This window comes from Haemaphysalis longicornis, unplaced genomic scaffold, assembly GCF_048455015.1.
Source record: "Haemaphysalis longicornis isolate Haplotype H1 unplaced genomic scaffold, Haemaphysalis longicornis Haplotype H1 scaffold_8, whole genome shotgun sequence".
Classification (NCBI taxonomy): domain Eukaryota; kingdom Metazoa; phylum Arthropoda; class Arachnida; order Ixodida; family Ixodidae; genus Haemaphysalis; species Haemaphysalis longicornis.
The window spans coordinates 94,564,237-94,582,566 of NW_027526445.1; the positions used below are offsets into that span (position 1 = coordinate 94,564,237).

The window sequence follows — 18,330 nt, forward strand, 5'->3', positions numbered from 1 at the left end:
GTAAGGGGCATTTATCGAACCTCTAGTCAACCCTTGTACCGAGTTTCGCGCTTTCAAGAATTGAATATCAGGAGAACGCATCGATACACTTTAGTTGATCGAGGTACCCAATCGGAAGGTGTCCGCAGACTGTCAGACCTGACACTATCCTTACAATCAAGGGCCACATTACCTCAATTCAGTAAATGCGCTAAACGGTCGTTTTTAAATGTACAATTTCTACCGTTGGGATACAAGGCGAGAGCTATGCCCATCGTTGGCAATGAAACATAAGCCTTGATTACAGGTAATATCAACTAGCTGTTCCAGGTCTGGTGAGCATTTTGATGCGCTGCTTTGAAGCAATGCAGTGATTAAAATATTTCCTGCAGGTAACGTGCCATGCCTCGCTAGTTTTTTTTGGCGCGGCAAAAGAGCCGGATAAGGAGTTTCATGGCTCTAAGTTTCAGCAAAGCCTTTACCAGACTTTACCAAATGCTTCAAGTGCAAGCAAATCCTCAGTACGCCTGGTTGGACGGGAATTAAGGCCCCGTATGAGCGCTGAGGGCATGCCAGAGTGCAAGCCTCACATCGTCGGACCAAGCGGCTTCTGTGAAAAAGACGACTCCTACCCAAGGTATGTCATTTATCTACCACTCCTGCACGTTTTTCATATTAAACTTTATTTTTAAACTTACATTATGGATTGACAGTATCACTTGTGGTGGCTTGTGTGCCCGGCCATTAACCGAAACTTCTTTTTGTTGGAAGCTCGCGCAACGGTGGGATCCATAAAACAGCGCGTTATAATCTATGCACTCATGTAAATTGCATCATCAGTCGTTATACCACCATTCATGGCATGAGCAATAGTAAGGTATACGTATTGTGCCCATGTAGGTACGTATTGTGTCCATGAAGACTGAAAAAATATTAAAGGAAACGCACTTATTTTGAAACCAATCTTTTAAACTAAATTTGTGTGGCCGACGGGTTCCAGAAAGTGGCTTTTTTAGCCCAAATTTTTTTAATAAATTTCTAACAGCGCTTATAGTTGGATGTTGAAATATGAATGTACGTTGTTCTTATTGTGTTCTCAATAGTCCGTTTTTTTTCATCGTGAAAGAAGGCATGCTCGCACGTTTGGTGCCTAGAGGTCATTGTTCACTCGGACTCTAGAACCCTACTAAAAACTCTATTAACGACTGTAACGCGCTGTTCTCAAATTCTCATTTTCTTGCTGCCATTCAAACAGCATTTTGAGTTCATAAAATAATTTTCATATTTGTGATGCTGTATGCCCAATGCACTGCACATTATTAGTTTGTTGGTGTTTATTTTGGTTTGTATTGCTTTGTTTGAACTGCTACGTGCTGTGTGTTGTTTACATTGCTGTCCTGTAAGTGCTTAGCTTTCTCTTCTAAGCTATTGTGTCTGATTTTTATTGTGGTTAACTTGGGGTTTTCATTTTTTCTGCTGTAACCACCTACAATAGCGCTGAGGGTGCGATGAGGGTAGTTTAATTTAAATAAAAAATAACAAAAAGAAATAAAAAATAAATACACTAGTACTACGCGCTTGAGGTAAGCATCTAACACCCCCAAGAACACACGGATGGTAGTGACGAGTGCTGATAATATTTTCTGGGAAGTAGAGTCGCGAATAATTTCAAGATGATTGCGTGGCATTGACAGGCAGATCCTTTAGATAAATAGTGGCCATTTCGAGAAAGAAAGAAAGAAAGAAAGACAGAGACAAAGGAGAAAGGAATAAAGACAGAAATAAAGGAAGAAAGAAACAAATAAAAAAAAGAATCATTTCGGGCCTAATGAGCTTTAGTGCCTGCCCTAAGCAGCGCTAGTATTAAAGCAAGAGTGTAAAACATTGTTATATAAGTCCTTTTTGGTAAGATGACATGTCATCACCCCGCTTCAAAGGGGAAACCAATACCAATCATCATCATCATCATCATCATCATCAACGGAAAGAAAGAAAGAAAGAGATAGACAGTAAACATGGTCATCAGCGAAAAGCAATGAGGTTGAGTCCACAATCGAAAACACCTTGAGCTTTCCCAGTCCTCAACACCAGCAAGCGATGATAGTCGAACTGCGATGTTAAGGAATGCGCTGTCCTTTTTTCCTGGTAGTCTGTTTCCAGTAAGAATTAGGTCGCACGCAGGAAAAACTGTCCAGCTTTTTTTCTGTTTATTCCCTTTTTAGCGTTTATCAAGCGCACGCGTTCTTGCCTTGTATCATTTCCAGTAATCACGCCTCGGTGCAAACGTCGATAAGCTTTGTTGTTGCTAAGCGCCCGAAAACTTTGGAAATGACTGGGCCCATTTTCACACACCGAAGAATACGAAATGTACAGTCTTACCGCTGTATTTTTTCTGCAATGTAAATAACGTAAACTGGGACTTGCTAGTGAATGGGTAACAGCTGCTGAAGAAACAACGAAAAAAGATACGGAAGCAACTCGACGTTCCCATCACCACGTACAGTGATTACGTAACGCAGCCTTTCTGCTTAAATCGGTCATCGCTGGAACTATCAGCTTCAAATTGATCTCTCCTGTGCCATGCAATGCACCGGTCTTCGTTTCTCTTACCACGACGCCAGCGCTACCCACGGCCGGCTGTATATATAGCGACCTGCCCGTCGCTGGCGGCGACAACGGGAGCCAGCAGGTCCAGAAAATGGCCGTGTATGGAAGGCGCGCTCTCTCAGGTGGGGCTACGTTTAATCCCAAAAACTCGCCAGCATCGCTTCTTCCAACGTAGGGCCTGCAACAACAAATTCGGCACGCGGAATCGGCGAGAATGAGCAGTTCGCTATATATAAAGCGGAATACAGAGATGAGAAAACACAAACACCACACTGTTTTTTTTTATGCACAGAAAAGGGCCCACTGTACTTAAAATCACATATAATATGCGGCGAACAGGGAAGGTTGGTTGGTGAATGATTACAAAATACAGCGCGTCTTGGACAACGACAGTAAACAAGGGCGACGGGACAAGCGTGCATTTGTCACTCCCTATTTTCAAACATAACGCCCCAACTTGCCCAACAGCTTTGTTTAATATTTTGGTGAATGTTCATGGTCAAAACAGCGCATAGGAGACGAAGACAGAGAAGACCGTGAAGCGCTGTGTTTGTGTTTTCCCTTCTCTGTCTTCGTCTTTGATGGCTATTTTCACCATGAACATTCACCAACTTGCCCAGTTCACATAACTGGCATCTATAAAGCCGGTCGTGGCGGTACCTCAGGATGATCGGCTTGCTCGTGTATGTCCAGACACGTGTGGACTTGGACTGGCTTCAAGGAGTCTGAAAGAAAAAAAGGCTATCGTTGGTTACCTGCAAGGCCCGAATCTTCGGTCTAAATGCTGATCAAGCCATTCTTCGAAGTTATAATTACCAGCTTGACCGAGAATTCAAGAATATTTGATGCCATCTGGAGCTGGCGTCTGCTTTTGCCACGAGAACACGAACTACTTATGTGACGAAACAAATTTAAACTTTAGGTAAAAAGTTTATATATTTGATCTTAGAAAAGCCAAAACAACTTTTTTTTTAATGGAATCAGTTTGAGAAGACTGAGGAAAAAGCGTAGATGGCGGTGTTTACTAGCTTTACCTTGAGTTTCCCTAAGTCGGCCCCTTGCTTAAGAGAGCGATGGTTAAATGGCGAAACTTTCTGCGTGCAAACTGAGTTAAATCAAAGTCCGCACTCCAACCTACAGAAGTCCAAAACTAGAACTGCCAAAATACAGAGCCGAATTTCACTTTAACTGAGCCAAAGGACAATTCGAGCACCCACTGCTACGATTCTAAAGAACATTCTGTCCGCATCGAATGCGATTATAGCGCAATGGGATAGACGCCGGTTTTATAAACCAAGGAACCCTGGTTCATTATCTACCACGGAAAGCATTTTGTTCTTCTCTTTGTGCTGCACATGTGTTCTTTCCTAGCCGCTGTTAACACCGTAACCCTCCTGCACGCAAGTAGTTAGATTGTCGGTTTCACGGCGCAATGGTGAGGGGTTTGATTGCCGGGACCTCAATGACCCCCATTTTATTTAAGCGTGTACTCCCAGCACATGCTCTGGGGCTTTTCGCACCCTCGCCAGTTTCCCTCTCACTTTCCCTTCACTTCACCGAACGGAATTTCTGTGTACAATCCACACGGACAGAAGAACGCTTGGACAGCTCTGCGTTTAAAAGCGAAGCTTTCTCCGTGCAAACTCGCTTAAATCGAAGTCCACAATCCCCCCACCCACAGCGCAAAAATCCAAACTGACAGAGTTCGAAGCAACCGCCCACGTGACGAACCCAAAGGAAATTCTGTGCTTCCCTATCCCGCGCCTACGCCACGTCATGGCGGCAACTCCAGACACACACATTGCCAAACTTACACCACAAACACCTCTTCTTTCCCAACCAATACCCTAGCCATTGCCCGGCTTGCAACAACCCCACTGCCACCCTCTACCACTCTGTATGCGAGTGTCCGCGTCCACCAGGCGGGCTCACCTCTATACGCATCCCCACCTTCTCCTTTTGGGAGGCTGCTTTGTCCAACACTGCCCCGAAAGACCAGGAACGGCTGATCGAGTGGGCCCGCTGGATAGCGTCCGCCATTTCAGACCTGGACTGAGTACCCCACTCATCGAGGCTGCTCTTCGACCAACAAATGAGTGCAACAAGATCCCCTACTGCGATGATGGGGTAATAAGATAGACGCCGATTTCACGACGCGACGGATCCAAGTGTGATTCAGACAACAGGAGGCGTTCTTTTCTTGAGGTGCGCAATCTAAACCCTCCTCATAAGATCATTGCGTCCTCGTCGCTTTTTGGCCTGCTTGGCCTAGCATTTTCTCCCTTCCACTTCTCCAAGCGGAGTTTTATGTTAACGATCCGCACAGAGCTCAAGCTTAAATATCTTCACGGTTAACAGTCCGCTCAGATATAAAATCTATTGCTTCCGGGTAAACCCGTAAGCCTCTGAACATATCTCGAGTAGGATAGAAACTAATATGCACCAGTTTCAAGATGAGTAGGCTCTAAGCTAAAGATTTCTCAAAGATTCTCTTCCGTGTGACGTGCGCCTCGAAAGTCTGCGTTCAAATTGCCCTCTTTTTTCCGCTTTCTTCCGCTGGTGAATAGGGCATAGAGGGCTGGCTATAGCCGGGCAGAGCTTGACTTAGAACACCCCTTACTGGGCTGGAGCGACCGCATTCCCAACGGATTAGATGAATAAATATTCTCCTCCTCCATCGAAGCGCTTGTGGTACAGTTTTCACCGCCTCTAGGAGTGGTGGTGTCTGCCCTCACCCCTCTCTCCTTTTCGGCGTTTAAATAGCTTCCACGTCGTGTGGTGTGTCGTAGTTAGGCTATGCTGCCATTTAGAGCTCGGTTTTTCACTTCTCGTCTTCAGTAAAGCAAAAACCTTTTTAGTGGGATTGACGGCATTCTCTCAAAAAGCTAATACAATTCCCCAGAATTGGTTGCCAGACCTAAAAGCTCCCATCCAAAATGTAAATTGGTCCTAGGGCCTTCATATTTTGACATTAGACGGTTTGAGCGATACGTTTGCGTTTAGTGTTGAAGTTCACTTTATGGGGATCACCCGCCGCGACGGCTCAGTGGCTAAGGCATTCTGCTGTCGAACACGAGGTCGCCGGTTCGCTTCCTGGGTGCAGCGACCACTTTTCTGATGGAGGCGGAAAGCAGAAACGCCCCTGTGTACGAGATTTCGGCGCACGTAAAGATCCCGAGGTGTTCAAAATGAATCCTGAGAGCGCTCCAGTACGGCGCGCTTGATCGCCTGCGTTGCGTCGGCGCGTTAAATCCTACAATCGAAACTGTATGGAGATCCTTGTAAGCTTGGTATTTCAAGGCTGGTTTTCCCACAACAACTGTGCTGTACTTAGGCACGGCCATCTATGGTGGGAGTATGATTGCGGAAAGCGGCTGTAAATCTTGTGATATAAAAAGTATAGGGAAACAAATTAAATTTAAATTACCGGCTAAGACGACTCAGTGTGAGAGAAACCGGGCTTCTGTTGTGTAAAGCGGTGAGTTGAAATTCGGGAAAAAAATAATGGTTCTGGATAAGAAAATACATGCACCGAGCATGACTAAGAAGTAAAATAGTGTACCTTTATGTCATAAATCACGTATCAGTATACACTTAAATTGTTCAATAATGCGTTCACCTGTACAGCGGAGAGAATTGTGGCCGTCGCGCTTCTCTTAACGTTCTTTAGGAAAGGATGTTAGATTGTAGTAATGGGGTGGGTAGTATGGTCTCACCTGGAGCTTTCCTTGCCATTCTCTTCCCGGAGAGTAAATCGCCCATGTGTTCTAAATGTGTGCTTGTAGTTATTATTTAGTAATATGAATAGCTTTGAATTCTTGATGAACCATGACGCTTCTTCCAAGCTAAAATTTGTTCCTCTTGATGTCTCTGTCTGTAAGTTATCGTCTTTTGTTTGTCTTCACAGTGTCGAGCTCGTGCTTCTTTGTTATTTTTACATGTATTTGTTGACTTCTTTCCAGGGAAAAAAATGTTTTCCAGCCATTGGGTTCATTCCAATGATCAGTGATTTTTGGCCCTGCCATGACAAAAAAACTGGGTACAAAGTATTCGTAGTTACTATTTAAAAAAATCTGGTTGCAGTCTTCACCATGTGTTGACAGCATCATACCGAGCACTACTGCGAGCTTAGCATTAAGAGCGGGTCACACTTGTATGAACGTAACACCTTCTTGTGGGTTTACCATTTCTCAAAAGTAGATGACAAGCATTAATACGACTCTTATGGCTATAAATATTTTTTTTTAATTTTATTTATTACGCCGTTTGACCTTTTGCTTCTGTATTTCGCAGGCAAGAAGTGGAGAAACTTATGCAGAACCTGAATATTCGCCTCGGTCACACGAGCAGTCAACGAACCTTCACCGACGAGAATGAAGAAACAGATGTGTGCGACCACAAAGTGCGCATTATTGGCCCCCAGACTGCGTTGAATAGCAAAAAGGAATGGGTTTATTTAGTACAAGGAACGACGCTGGGACAGGTTGTGAGAGGAGAAATATGCTTGTGAGTAAGCCTTGTTGAATGGAGAGCGTAGGACCGTTTTAAGACTTTTGAGCACTATAAAATTCCACTGTTAAAAACATTGCATGTGTTTCACGTGTTTCGACGGAAAGAGACGAATGGACAAAGCAAAATCGGGCAGGATGATTGTGGCCCTCATATATCACAAACGAGAAACCTGCAAACATATTACATGGAGTCATTACAAAGCAGAACAAAGCAATGAAAAAAATTAGTATTAAAGAAAGAATTAACGTTGATACAAGTTGTATCGCCCCAACTTTTCTACGCAAGCTGTACTAAGCAAAAGTGGATATAAGTTACTATCCAAGTGCTTATCCTTGAACTGATGGAAGCGTTGCTTTGGCGTAACGAGATATTTTTATCATAGCAGGTGTCCGTGTGCAGTGGTGCCCTTAAAGGGTTGGTTGATTTACTGATTGTGTGGTTACGCGCTGAAGCTAAGCCTGGGCTATGAAGTGCGCCGTAGTGGAGGGCGCCAAATACCTTTCGACAAGCTTACGATCTTTAAGGTGCTCTGGAATATCCACACTGCCTTCCGCCTCCATCAGAAATGACCACCGCGGCAGAAAATTGATTCCGCCTTCCTGGGATCAGCAGGGCAAGGTCTTCGCCACTGAGCCACCAAAGCTGGTCTCGATGGGTTGGTGCGGTACGCCTAGTAGGTAACACATGGGTGGCTTCACCAGAAGTAGCCGCGCCATACTGGTGTTGGTCGGTGGAGGGAGGGTGCGTCAAAAACGGGTTGCTGGGTCGTTGACGCTACAAGAAGGCGCACGGCCTATACCACTGATACCGCTAAAAACGAGGTGGCGGTGCGATACGCAGGCCACCGAAACGCGATCGGCCTATTTCAAAAGTACAAAAGGTTGCTTTGTCGTACACAGAGGCGCCCAGAAAATGGACGCGGCAGCCGGGAGGCAGGTATTGCTTGGCGAAAAAAAAACAGGCAGGGCCGCAGGAGAAACGGAGAGAGAAGAGAGAGAGAGAGAGAGAGAGAGAGAGAGAGAGAGAGAGAGAGAGAGAGAGAGAGAGAGAGAGAGAGAGAGAAAACTTGTTTTCCAGCGGCCCATCTCATGGCTGCCGAAATTGGGGCTCTGTTATGCCGGGATGCGCTTACAGGACCCTGCATAACAGGCTACATGGCAGCCCATGGTCACCTGCAAGGACGTGCAGGTGACCATGGGCTGCCATGCAGACTGTTCACTATAGATGAATGTGGTCAGGTAAGGAGGAGGTCTCTTTGGCTTTCCGAGCGGATGGTAGTATGGCGAGTTGAGTGGGATTGCAGCATGATGGAATCGGCAATTGTTTGCACTTCAGCAGCTGTAGAAGAAGGTGCATTAGAATGGAGGCGTTTCATCTCTTCGTGTGGACCTAGTGCGATAGTTGTGGATATCTTGCCTGAAAACCTGGCATCTGTGCAATATGAGAACCTTAGAAAGAAGGAAAGGAGTCTGGGAAATGGCGACGCAGTGGGTACTGGTAAAGGGAAACCATTCATAAACGAGGGAAGACCGCGGACGGAAGCCCGGTACGAGCTGCCTGGAGAGGTGAAGGCACCGGCGTGACCGAGCATCTGCCTCCTCCCAATGACCAGCGACGGGAAAAAGTTTCGGAGTGCGAAATCCGGGGGCTGATGGTTTTGTGATGGGAGCGACCACCAATTAAATTCACTGATAGTTCAACAGATAGTCCAGCTACGCTTTCGTCTTCGCATTTTTATTAAAGTTCTAGCCGCTCCCGCACCTTCTGCAACTTCGTTGTTTCGGGTTCCCAGGTTGCTATGAGCTGCTAGCGCCAAGCGGCCCGCCACAGGTTTTATTTCCTGGCTCTTGACTACAGGGATATCCTAAGAACCGCAACAATGTATTCTTGGGAATGAAAGGCATGGGTGTCTGTTGTCTTTCATTCCAATAGAAGCTAACTGAATAGCGGATGCTGTTTCACCACTATGTAGAACCGAAAGCGGCAGGTCTACAGGGAGATCAAAGTTAAGTCGACAGTTTTTTTTTTAATAGGCGCTTAGATTTACGCGAAGACCACCTCTACAGTGAGGTTATGCGCCCAGTGGGACTTATAAATAGGGGGGAATTATTGATTTCCCAGACGTAATCAACTACAACTGATTAATTAGGTTTTTAGTGGCTGCAGTAACGAGGCATGTTTGAATTGAAAAGTTAGGCGCCATCATGTCTCTACGCAGTTTCAATTGGCAGAATTCTTCTGGTGCATCCGTAGATCGAGATATCAGACGCCGTAGTTTAATTGCCGTTCGCTTGATTACGCATGCAAGACAGTCTGCACAGGCGCAAAGCTCCTCCCATCTGGGACGTGCCTGCTGTGTACGGTGTTTCGTTCGACAAAGGGGTGAAGTAATAGGCACCAGTTATAAATGGCCCCCCGTAATTCTTGGCTGGCGTTATCGCAATATGCAGCACTCGGATACCAAGACCAAAAGGGAGGAGCCATGCGCAGGTCTTGACTTCCAGCATGCGTAATCATGCGAGCGGCAATTAAACTCCGCAGTCGATATCTCGGAGTACGAATGCGCTAGAAGAATTCTGCCTATTGCAACTGCGTAGAAACATGATTGCGTCTAACTTTCAAATACAAATATGCCTGGTTACTGTAGCCAGTAAAAAGTTCATTAATCCATTTTAGCTAACGAAGCCTCCGAATGTAATAATTACCTCCTATTTATATGTCCCCATGGGAACATAAACTCACCGTAGAGGTGGTCTTGGCGTAAATCTAAGCGCCTATTTAAAAAAAAAACCTGTCGACTAAACTTTGATCACCCCGTATAAAAGAACTGTTTTGGCGCTAGTCACACCCTAGGGAACGTCTGCTATACAGGTTGATCAAAGTTAAGTCGACAGACTTTTTTTCTACTGGTGTTTCATTTTACATGAAGACAACCTCTTCAGTAAGGTTATGCGCCCAGGGGGAAACAGAATGAGGGGCTAATTATTGATGTCTGTGGTTTAATTAACTACAATTGAATAATTACCTTTTTAGTGGCTGAACTAAGCAAGCATGTTTGAATTGAGAAGTTAGAGGCAATCGTGTTTCCATGCAGTGTCATTTGGCAGAATTCTTCTAGCGCATCCGTACTCCTAGATATCTAACTGGGAATTTTAATAGCCGTTCGCCTGATTACGCATGTTAGACGGTGACGACCGGCGTGGAGCTCCTCCGCTTTGTTTTTCTTTTCGCTAGCGGTTCCGAGCACTGCAGATTGCGATAACGCCAGCCAAGACTGCAATGGTGCCAGTTATCAATTTTTCCTATGCCTCCACGCCGTTGTCGAACTAAACACCGTACACAGCACTCGCGTCACAAAAGGGAGGAGCTTTGCGCCAGTCTTTACTGTCTTGCGTGCGTAATCATGCGAACGGCAATTAAACTTCGCAGATCGATGTCTAGGAGTACGGATGCGCTAGAAGATTTCTGGCAAATGAAACTGCGTTGGGAACACGATTGCCTCTAACTTAGCAATACAAACATGCCTGCTTACTGCAGCCACTAAAAGGTTAATCAAGCAATTTTAGTTAAGTTAGCCACCGATATCAATGGTTACCACCTGATTGTGTGTCCCCCCTGGCGCATAACCTCACTGTAGCGGTGGTGTTCACGTACATATAAGCGTCTAATTTTAAAAATACCCGTCGACTTAACTTCTATCACCCTGTTTATCCACAGAACACATTAAGAAGGAGCATTGGTGTACTCCGGGGCTTCGTGATAGACCTGTTTTCATGAACATGTTTTTGATGCGGTGGTCGCTGACATCACATTTAGCTACGTTTGAACAATGAGAACCCAAAAATATTTTCTTTAGCAATTCAACATGACACCTCTACGACACTTCCATATATGATCTGACTTCTTGCGTGAGTAATTTTCAAATCCTATAAAACCCACGTACAGAAACGACCAAAATAGTGTGAAGTCCTGAGCAGTACGCCCACGTAATTCAGCATCTTTATATTTATATTAGAAGTGCTCGCTTGTTTTTGTGCTGTTGGTCTTCGAGTTTGTTCCTGCTCCTGCATTTTTTTTTGTGTTCACTATTTGTATTGGTTGCAACCCTTTTTCGTGCAAAACGTTCCGGCGTATGCCACTCAGAAGAAGCCGATGGTTAAAGGTTCCCGTCGTGTGTATTTGACGTTGCCAAGAATCAAAGACCATTAGACTCGCGTGGTACAAGGAAGAAAATTCCGGTCAGGTCAGCCGCCGAGCTTCTACGACGCTTTTCCGCCATTTGACTGGGACCTCTCTGTGCCTTCCCGCCTAACTTAGCCCGCTTTCTGAAGGGGCGGCCGTGATTTCACTACTTAAGGTTTCCCACAGTCACCTTAAACGTGCCCGTTTGTGGTAATGAAGATGGAATATTTCTAAAAACAGTGTTACCGTTGATACTAGAAAGGGTTACGGTACCGTAGTAATTCGGCAGTAACAGCGAGTGCAGGCACTAAACTCCAGGAATTAAGCAACAGCAGTAATGTTGTACACATACCAAAAAGAGGTATCTGGTAGCGGTAAGGTCGAATTTTTGTTGCTCTATGGAATCTATGCTGATGATTTGACACTATGGACCCTTACAGGATTCATCTGTGCCCAAGGAGGGGGCCCTTCACTGCAATATTATGTGACATAATACCGCCAAGCCCGCGGTATTGAATGTGCTCCAGAAAAATCGGCCCTTTTAACACTCAGCAAAAGAACAACCACGAAAACAGCGCGAAATATACCCTACCCGAAACTCAAGATCAACAACCAGCCAGTCCCCTACCTCCGTATATTGGGAATAACCATTCCAAAGGATGGCTCAGCTTCCCAAACGATCCTCCCCCTACAGCGGACCCTCGCACAGCTCATGGACCTCAAACATTGCGTCTCCCGTCGTCGCTTCGGCCTTAAAGAAACCGAGATGCTTCGCCTCATACAAGCCATCCTCATCAACCGGATAGCTTATGGTGCTCCATACCTAACCCTAAAACCTGCCGAGACCCTTATACTTAACTCAGCGATCCGCCAAGCATATAAGACAGCCCTGGGTCTCCCTCCCAAGACCGCAACTACGAAACTCATGCAGCTTGGCGTCCACAACACATGGGAATCACTTGAAGAGTGCACCACACCTCTCAAATACAACGGCTTAAACTAACTCTAAATGGTAGGGCAACGCTTTTGAAACTTCACTACTCTATATTGCCCATCCACGACCAGAAATGTCACATCCCCCTGGCTATACGACAAATCATTCCAGTTGCTCCGATCCAACGAAATACGCACCACACCTACAACAAAGCACGTCGAGCAGCAAGATACCGCAGCATTCATAACTAATACCATCACCTCCTATGCACCCGATATACGGATGCATCGCCATATGCCTAAAAATCTGCGCAAGCCGCCAGCGTGGTCAATTCCAGCGGAACTGAGCTCACTGCAGTGACTATTTTCACCAAATCCACCGAAACAGCTGAAGAGGTTGCCATTGCCCTTGCCACCACAACAGGCCAAGAATTTTTAACCATTCTTACTGACTGCCAAGCCGCTTGCAGGAACTACCTAAAAGGACGCATATCACAACCCGTCTTAAAAAGTCTACAACATGCGAAACCACTCCCGTAACCGCAAATATTTTGGACTCCAGGTCACTAATCCCTGGGAAGTAACGAAGAGGCACACGCCGTTACCTCGCTCATTCACACTGGGCCGTTTCCCACGAGGGCCACTAACCCCCATCGGAAGCAACAGTTAAGCCCATTCCGCTGCAAACCTACGCCAAAATACTCGCCCACTACATGAACGAGCGTCTCTAATACCCATTCCACCACCAGAAACTCTCCCATGATGAAGTTACTACATTTCGGCAACTACAGACTACCTCCTACCCTGCTACATGCCATGTATCACATACCCTGCCACATGCAAATCCTGCCGCCAACCAGGCCCCCTGTACCACAATGTATGGGAATGCCAGCATTCTCCTTCCCTCGTCCCTAACCCCGGACCATCCCTACCTATGAGCAGTAGGTGGAGCTGCTGACCAGCTCCGACGTTCCACACCAGCGACGATTAGTGGAGAGGGTATGGATGGCCAGCATAGGCCTAGGCATCCCGTACTAAGAAAGCCTCTCACCGGGCGGATGCCCTAACATCAGCTCCTTGTCTGAAATAAAGTTTATTCATCATCATCTTTTCTATCAACAAAAGCACAATGACTTTCAAATTGATTTCGTGGGTCGGAAGAACGGTGCATCTCTTTTTTCTAGTCGCCCACGAATAGAGTAGCAAATATTGTTAGCATTTTCACGCCACAGTTAAAAAGAATACGCAGTCGAGATTTTAATAATAATGAAGAAACCAGAATGCAGTCTCTTGTGTTAACCCTAAATAAGTTGAATAAATGTATGAGGAGAGTTGTTTTGTAGTGGGAAAAACTTAAGCAGGCTTCTCTTAAAGATTTGATTGATTCAATGTTGGGTTTAACGCGCCGACGAAACGCCAGCGACGAGGCGCGCCGTAGTTGAGGGCTTCGAATTAATTTTGATTACCGGGGGATCTTAAACATGAGCCGAAATCTCGTAAAGACGGCCGTTTTTATTTTTTGCATTAATCGCAGAAGCAAACGCAACCTCATGCAGCGGTAAAATGAAAGTCACGGTTTACACAGTGTGCGATTGGCGTATGGAAAGTGCAGTCTTCTGGGATGCCAAAGCTGCCGCCAGGCATGCACATTGATGAGCCCCTGCTTCGCCTAGGGAGATTTGACTTCGTCTCACGCATTCCAAAAAGCATACAAATAGATTTTGCAATAACATATTTGGGCCGGAAAAATGCTACGCTTTGAAATCCATCGGCGTTTGCAGGCTATTTTTCGTATAATTTCTAGATTTGGAACGACATTTGGCGCTTCAGAAGCTAGAAATGGCTGATTATCATACACCATCTGTGTAATTTATAGGCAACAAATTTGTTTAAAACATTCAGTAATAGTGCTATTGCAAAGAAAAATTAACGAGCCAGGATGTCCGCCAATGCGAAGCACAAAACATACTCGTGGTGTATCGCACAAAGCAGCACATGAAAATACTCGGAGGTATCGAACAATGTTTGCAATAAAAGCCATCAACACGGTTTCCTTAATGTGAAGGTCTTTACCGGCACTTTGAACATTTTCTCACTTCTGTCGCTTCTTCGCCTGAAGAAGCGGAAAACCAGTGTTTACGATTAGCCTCCTCCAATGAGCATAAATTTGTTTAATGTTGAACTCTTTACAGATAGACATTGTTATCAGTTCTGTTCTTGTTGAGCGGCACTTTCTTTAAACATTTCGCACATGACAGACATTTCCATTCTGACATTACATTTGTTCAAATTTCTTTTATTACATTGCGGTATTTATTATTACCAATTATATAAATTCATTTCTTCTTGCACAGCGCCAAACCAGAGCATCTTTTGTAATTAATACGGTTCCTTGTGACTATTGCAGAAATCCAGACAAACCATGTGGGCGTATCGCTGAAGCTCTTTCTTATGGCTACACGTCAACTTGTGTTCAGAAGCACTCCAAAGTGAAACTTCTCGTCATACACCCTGAAGGTAAAGAATTCATTACGGACGAATTTTACTTTCCATCATGTTGTGTCTGCAAAATACAACGACATCATTTTTATAAGATTTATAAGAAATTGAAGAGGAAGGGCCGCTGAAACCGCTGAAACAAAGGACCGTCCACGCTTACGCCCAGTGTACTCCCAATCGTGGATACGTTTAAGCAGATGTAATAAATTGTTAACCCAGTACACTCAAATGGCGAAAAAGTAAACGAAATCGTTCTTGTGTTCTGTGGTATCACTGCTTACTTTCACAAACCAACGACGCTCGGCACATCAGAGTAGTGTTGCTTTTACTTTATGACAAAAGGACGTGCTGGCAGATAAAATAGGAAAACGCAAAACACACTCTTCTTGTACCTTTCTACCTGCAGCAAAGTTTGAAGTCAGGCATGGCATTGAATTTATCTACATTGAGAGTCATCTGTTGTTCCACTGATAATGAATTAGATCTTTTAACGTGATGAGATTATTAGGTTTGTTCTGCACTTTCACCGCGGGTGCTAGCCGTCCTCTGTAGGCCGATCTCATGAAGCGACCGCAAAGAGATCATCGCTGCCTACCGAAACTGCTATCGCCAAGGCAACCAGAGGCAGCTTCCTTCAATTTGGAAGCTGGCGCAGCGGCAACTGGAGTGTGGGAGTAGGACAATGATACGCTTTGGGGAAAGGAAATAAAGACACTGCAAGTAAGCAAGCGGAGCGCTTGCCCAGGAGAATTCCTGCTACGTTCAGTCGGTGGCAGCAAGCTACTTGGCAGTCCTGGTCACTGGCTGTCGCCGCAAAACGACTCTCACAGCTCGAAGTAGAAGAGTTGCAAAAATTAAGACGAGGCGCTCAAACCCGAAGATGGTCTAGGGTACAACAAGCTATAATGTGTACTAATAAGAAATTAAAATAAGTAGACAACCAATATTTACATGAATTTTTAAACTACTTTTTAATCACTTGCGGACCCGAAACTATCACAAGCTCAGTCCGGCAAGCGGGAGATGACACACCATGGCAAGCTAAACGATCGGTGTAGAATATTTCAAAATAAAATCATACAGAGGAGACACTTACGAATCCTAGCCATGATCTACAGGAAAGAGGCAGAGTCGACGCCGCAATTGCCCAAATACAGGAAATCTGTAGTCGCTTGGTAGCAATTATAACACGCTTAACCAGTGCAAGAGCCAGAAATGAGGGATGTAGAATGACATAGATTCATGCAGGCACTGGTCGTAAACCGTATCCTGGGGAGCAAGCCGTAAAACACAGTTCACCGCAGCAGAAGAATTTAAAATAAATGCCGCAATTGGGGTAGCCATTCAGGCAGCCTTCAGTCGGAAATTGCTACACGAAACATTTCTGTAGTTTGTCGTATTTTTGTGTGTCGTACTGTCCTCTTGTCGTATTGTTGTGTCGTGATTCTGGCAGCTGATTATGTCACGACAGCGTGTAGGCTGTCGTAGCGACCGTCAGATCTGTGTGACTACAGAAATGTTTGTCGGTGAGAAACCTGACTTTGTAGTTATCACATAAATGTGTGGCGTAACAACAGATGGCTTTGTCGTAACAAGAGAGCTTTTTTAAGATGCAGAGCATCCTATAGTATGGGCTATGTCGCTCCCTCCACCGTGCGGCGTCCTAAGCTCTAGTGCGCATGTTCGGTTTGCTGAACAAACGGTGGTGTCTTACCCTTAAAGGGCTCCTGGAGCGACACTGTAGCCAGTGTCTTCCTGGGCCAGTACGAGACGAGCACGCTCCCCCTTTTAGGGCTCCTGGAGCGACAGTGTTGCCGGTATAGTGAACTATAGTTGCCGGTGTCTTCCTGGGCCGGCACGAGACGAGTCACTCCCTCTCTGCTGCATGCACACCCTCACTGCGCATGCGCATCTTCCTCCACCTCCTGGCCTCTCCTTGTATTTTCTCCTCTCTTCTCCGGCACTCCTGCGATACAAAATAGCAAAAGCAAAGGACCGTGCAGTCCGTCAATATCGCACAAATAATTCAAAAATAAATATTTGGCCTTAAATTTAAATGGTCTTTTGGAACATTTCGTCCACTCATTGTACTTCCCTTTCTACAAATGTCAGACGGGTCTAGTAATACTTATGCTCGTTCTGTTTAAAATGCTTGATGATGAGGGTTGGATCTTAATGGCGCAAGGCCGACTGAGGAAAGGAGCGTCTAAACATTGGTTATTGTTTGAAATGGTTGTTGTCTCTGCCTGCAGCATTTACAGTCCGTCGTGTTCTCCTCAAGTAAATACAGGTGTGATTGTTCGTCCTTTGGGTGGATATCATACCCCAGTTGATTAGACTGGAGAGAAAAGAGGCACAGGAAAGAGGTGAGCCAAGTAATAAATAAAAGTAAGAGTGCGCTACCATGCCCACAGAAGACTTTTACAGGCTGGCGGAACAGGAAATCTCTACCGGTCGTGTGTACGAAACATTTACGGCATATTGCCACTTCTTAAACTAGAGTGTTACGGCTGGAGAAAAAACAAGTGCCGGGAAATGAAGGCCAATGAATGCGGTGAAACTCAGAATTCTACGCAATATAAGAAAATTCACCAATCAGGACTTTCGGCTTAAGCTTTCCAGGCGTCGAACGGGTTTGGGAACTCAAACTTTAGCCGTTGTGTTTAACACGAGCTTACAGAGAGAGGCACTTACATTGCTGTGAGTATGTAACCATTGGGTCTATGGAAAGTGTTGTGGCACGTTATTCAAGTGACAAAAGTAGCGCATAACCGGACATTTTGTCAGTGTCATCAGCTTCGAGCACAGATACAAGCAAAAGTTTCATGCATGTTTTTACTTGTGACTGATGACTCACAATATCGCGGAAAACACTGCCGGAATAGAATTTCAGCGAAACCATTTGCAACATAAGATTGTTTCGAAATGTTTGTAACTGAGGTTATTAAACTCAACGCTGACATAAACAATCTGTCTACTTAAGGTAACGCATGCACCAATAAAAAAAACGCTCAGTAGAAACTGTTTTCTCTATGTAGGAGGGGGGGGGGGGGCTATCACCACCAGTAGATCCGGCACACTTATAGGGAGATACTATCAGTTCACGAAACAAGACAAGTGTATTGGAGGGATTGTAGTTCCCAATTATCCAGTGCAGTCGCCAAGAGTTGGCAATTGCATCAATGTTGCATTCCGAACAATAGCACGCCCCTAGCCGTGAAAGACATGCTAAAGACATTTGGCATTGGGATGCCGTTGTAACCGGCTAAAAAAAACTAAATAACTTATGTGCGGGATATCATGTAGGAAAATTTGCAATGATTGTCCGAACATCTCATGAGCATGGGGGCCTCTAGTGCGCAGTTGAGGCTGAAAAGAGGCGACCGTTGAACAGCCGACTTGAATTCGAGATGGTTAGGTTCCGTGCCACTTTACAGGAAGTTTGCAATCACCATCCTCGGAAGTTTTACGGGTTAGTATATGATATCTGCTATTTATTACGTCGAGCAGTTTGAATGCAGGACATGTTTACACCTAGCGCTGAACTGAAATATTCTGCAGTAGAAATGATTAAGGCGAAAGCCTGATGTGACTCGTCACAGAGTGAAGCTGAGCGGA

The 18,330-nt window shown here is 45.2% G+C and overlaps 1 protein-coding gene across 1 annotated transcript; it reads left to right on the plus strand.

The window, feature by feature from the left end:
• Nucleotides 1–355: 355 nt before the first annotated feature.
• Nucleotides 356–16,347, plus strand: LOC144149362 (protein spaetzle 5-like). Its single transcript, XM_077680930.1, has 3 exons — nt 356–616; nt 6,880–7,092; nt 14,621–16,347. The coding sequence occupies exons 1-3, from the start codon at nt 534–536 to the stop codon at nt 14,838–14,840; spliced, it is 516 nt and encodes a 171-aa protein (XP_077537056.1). The 5' UTR covers nt 356–533; the 3' UTR covers nt 14,841–16,347.
• Nucleotides 16,348–18,330: the final 1,983 nt, after the last annotated feature.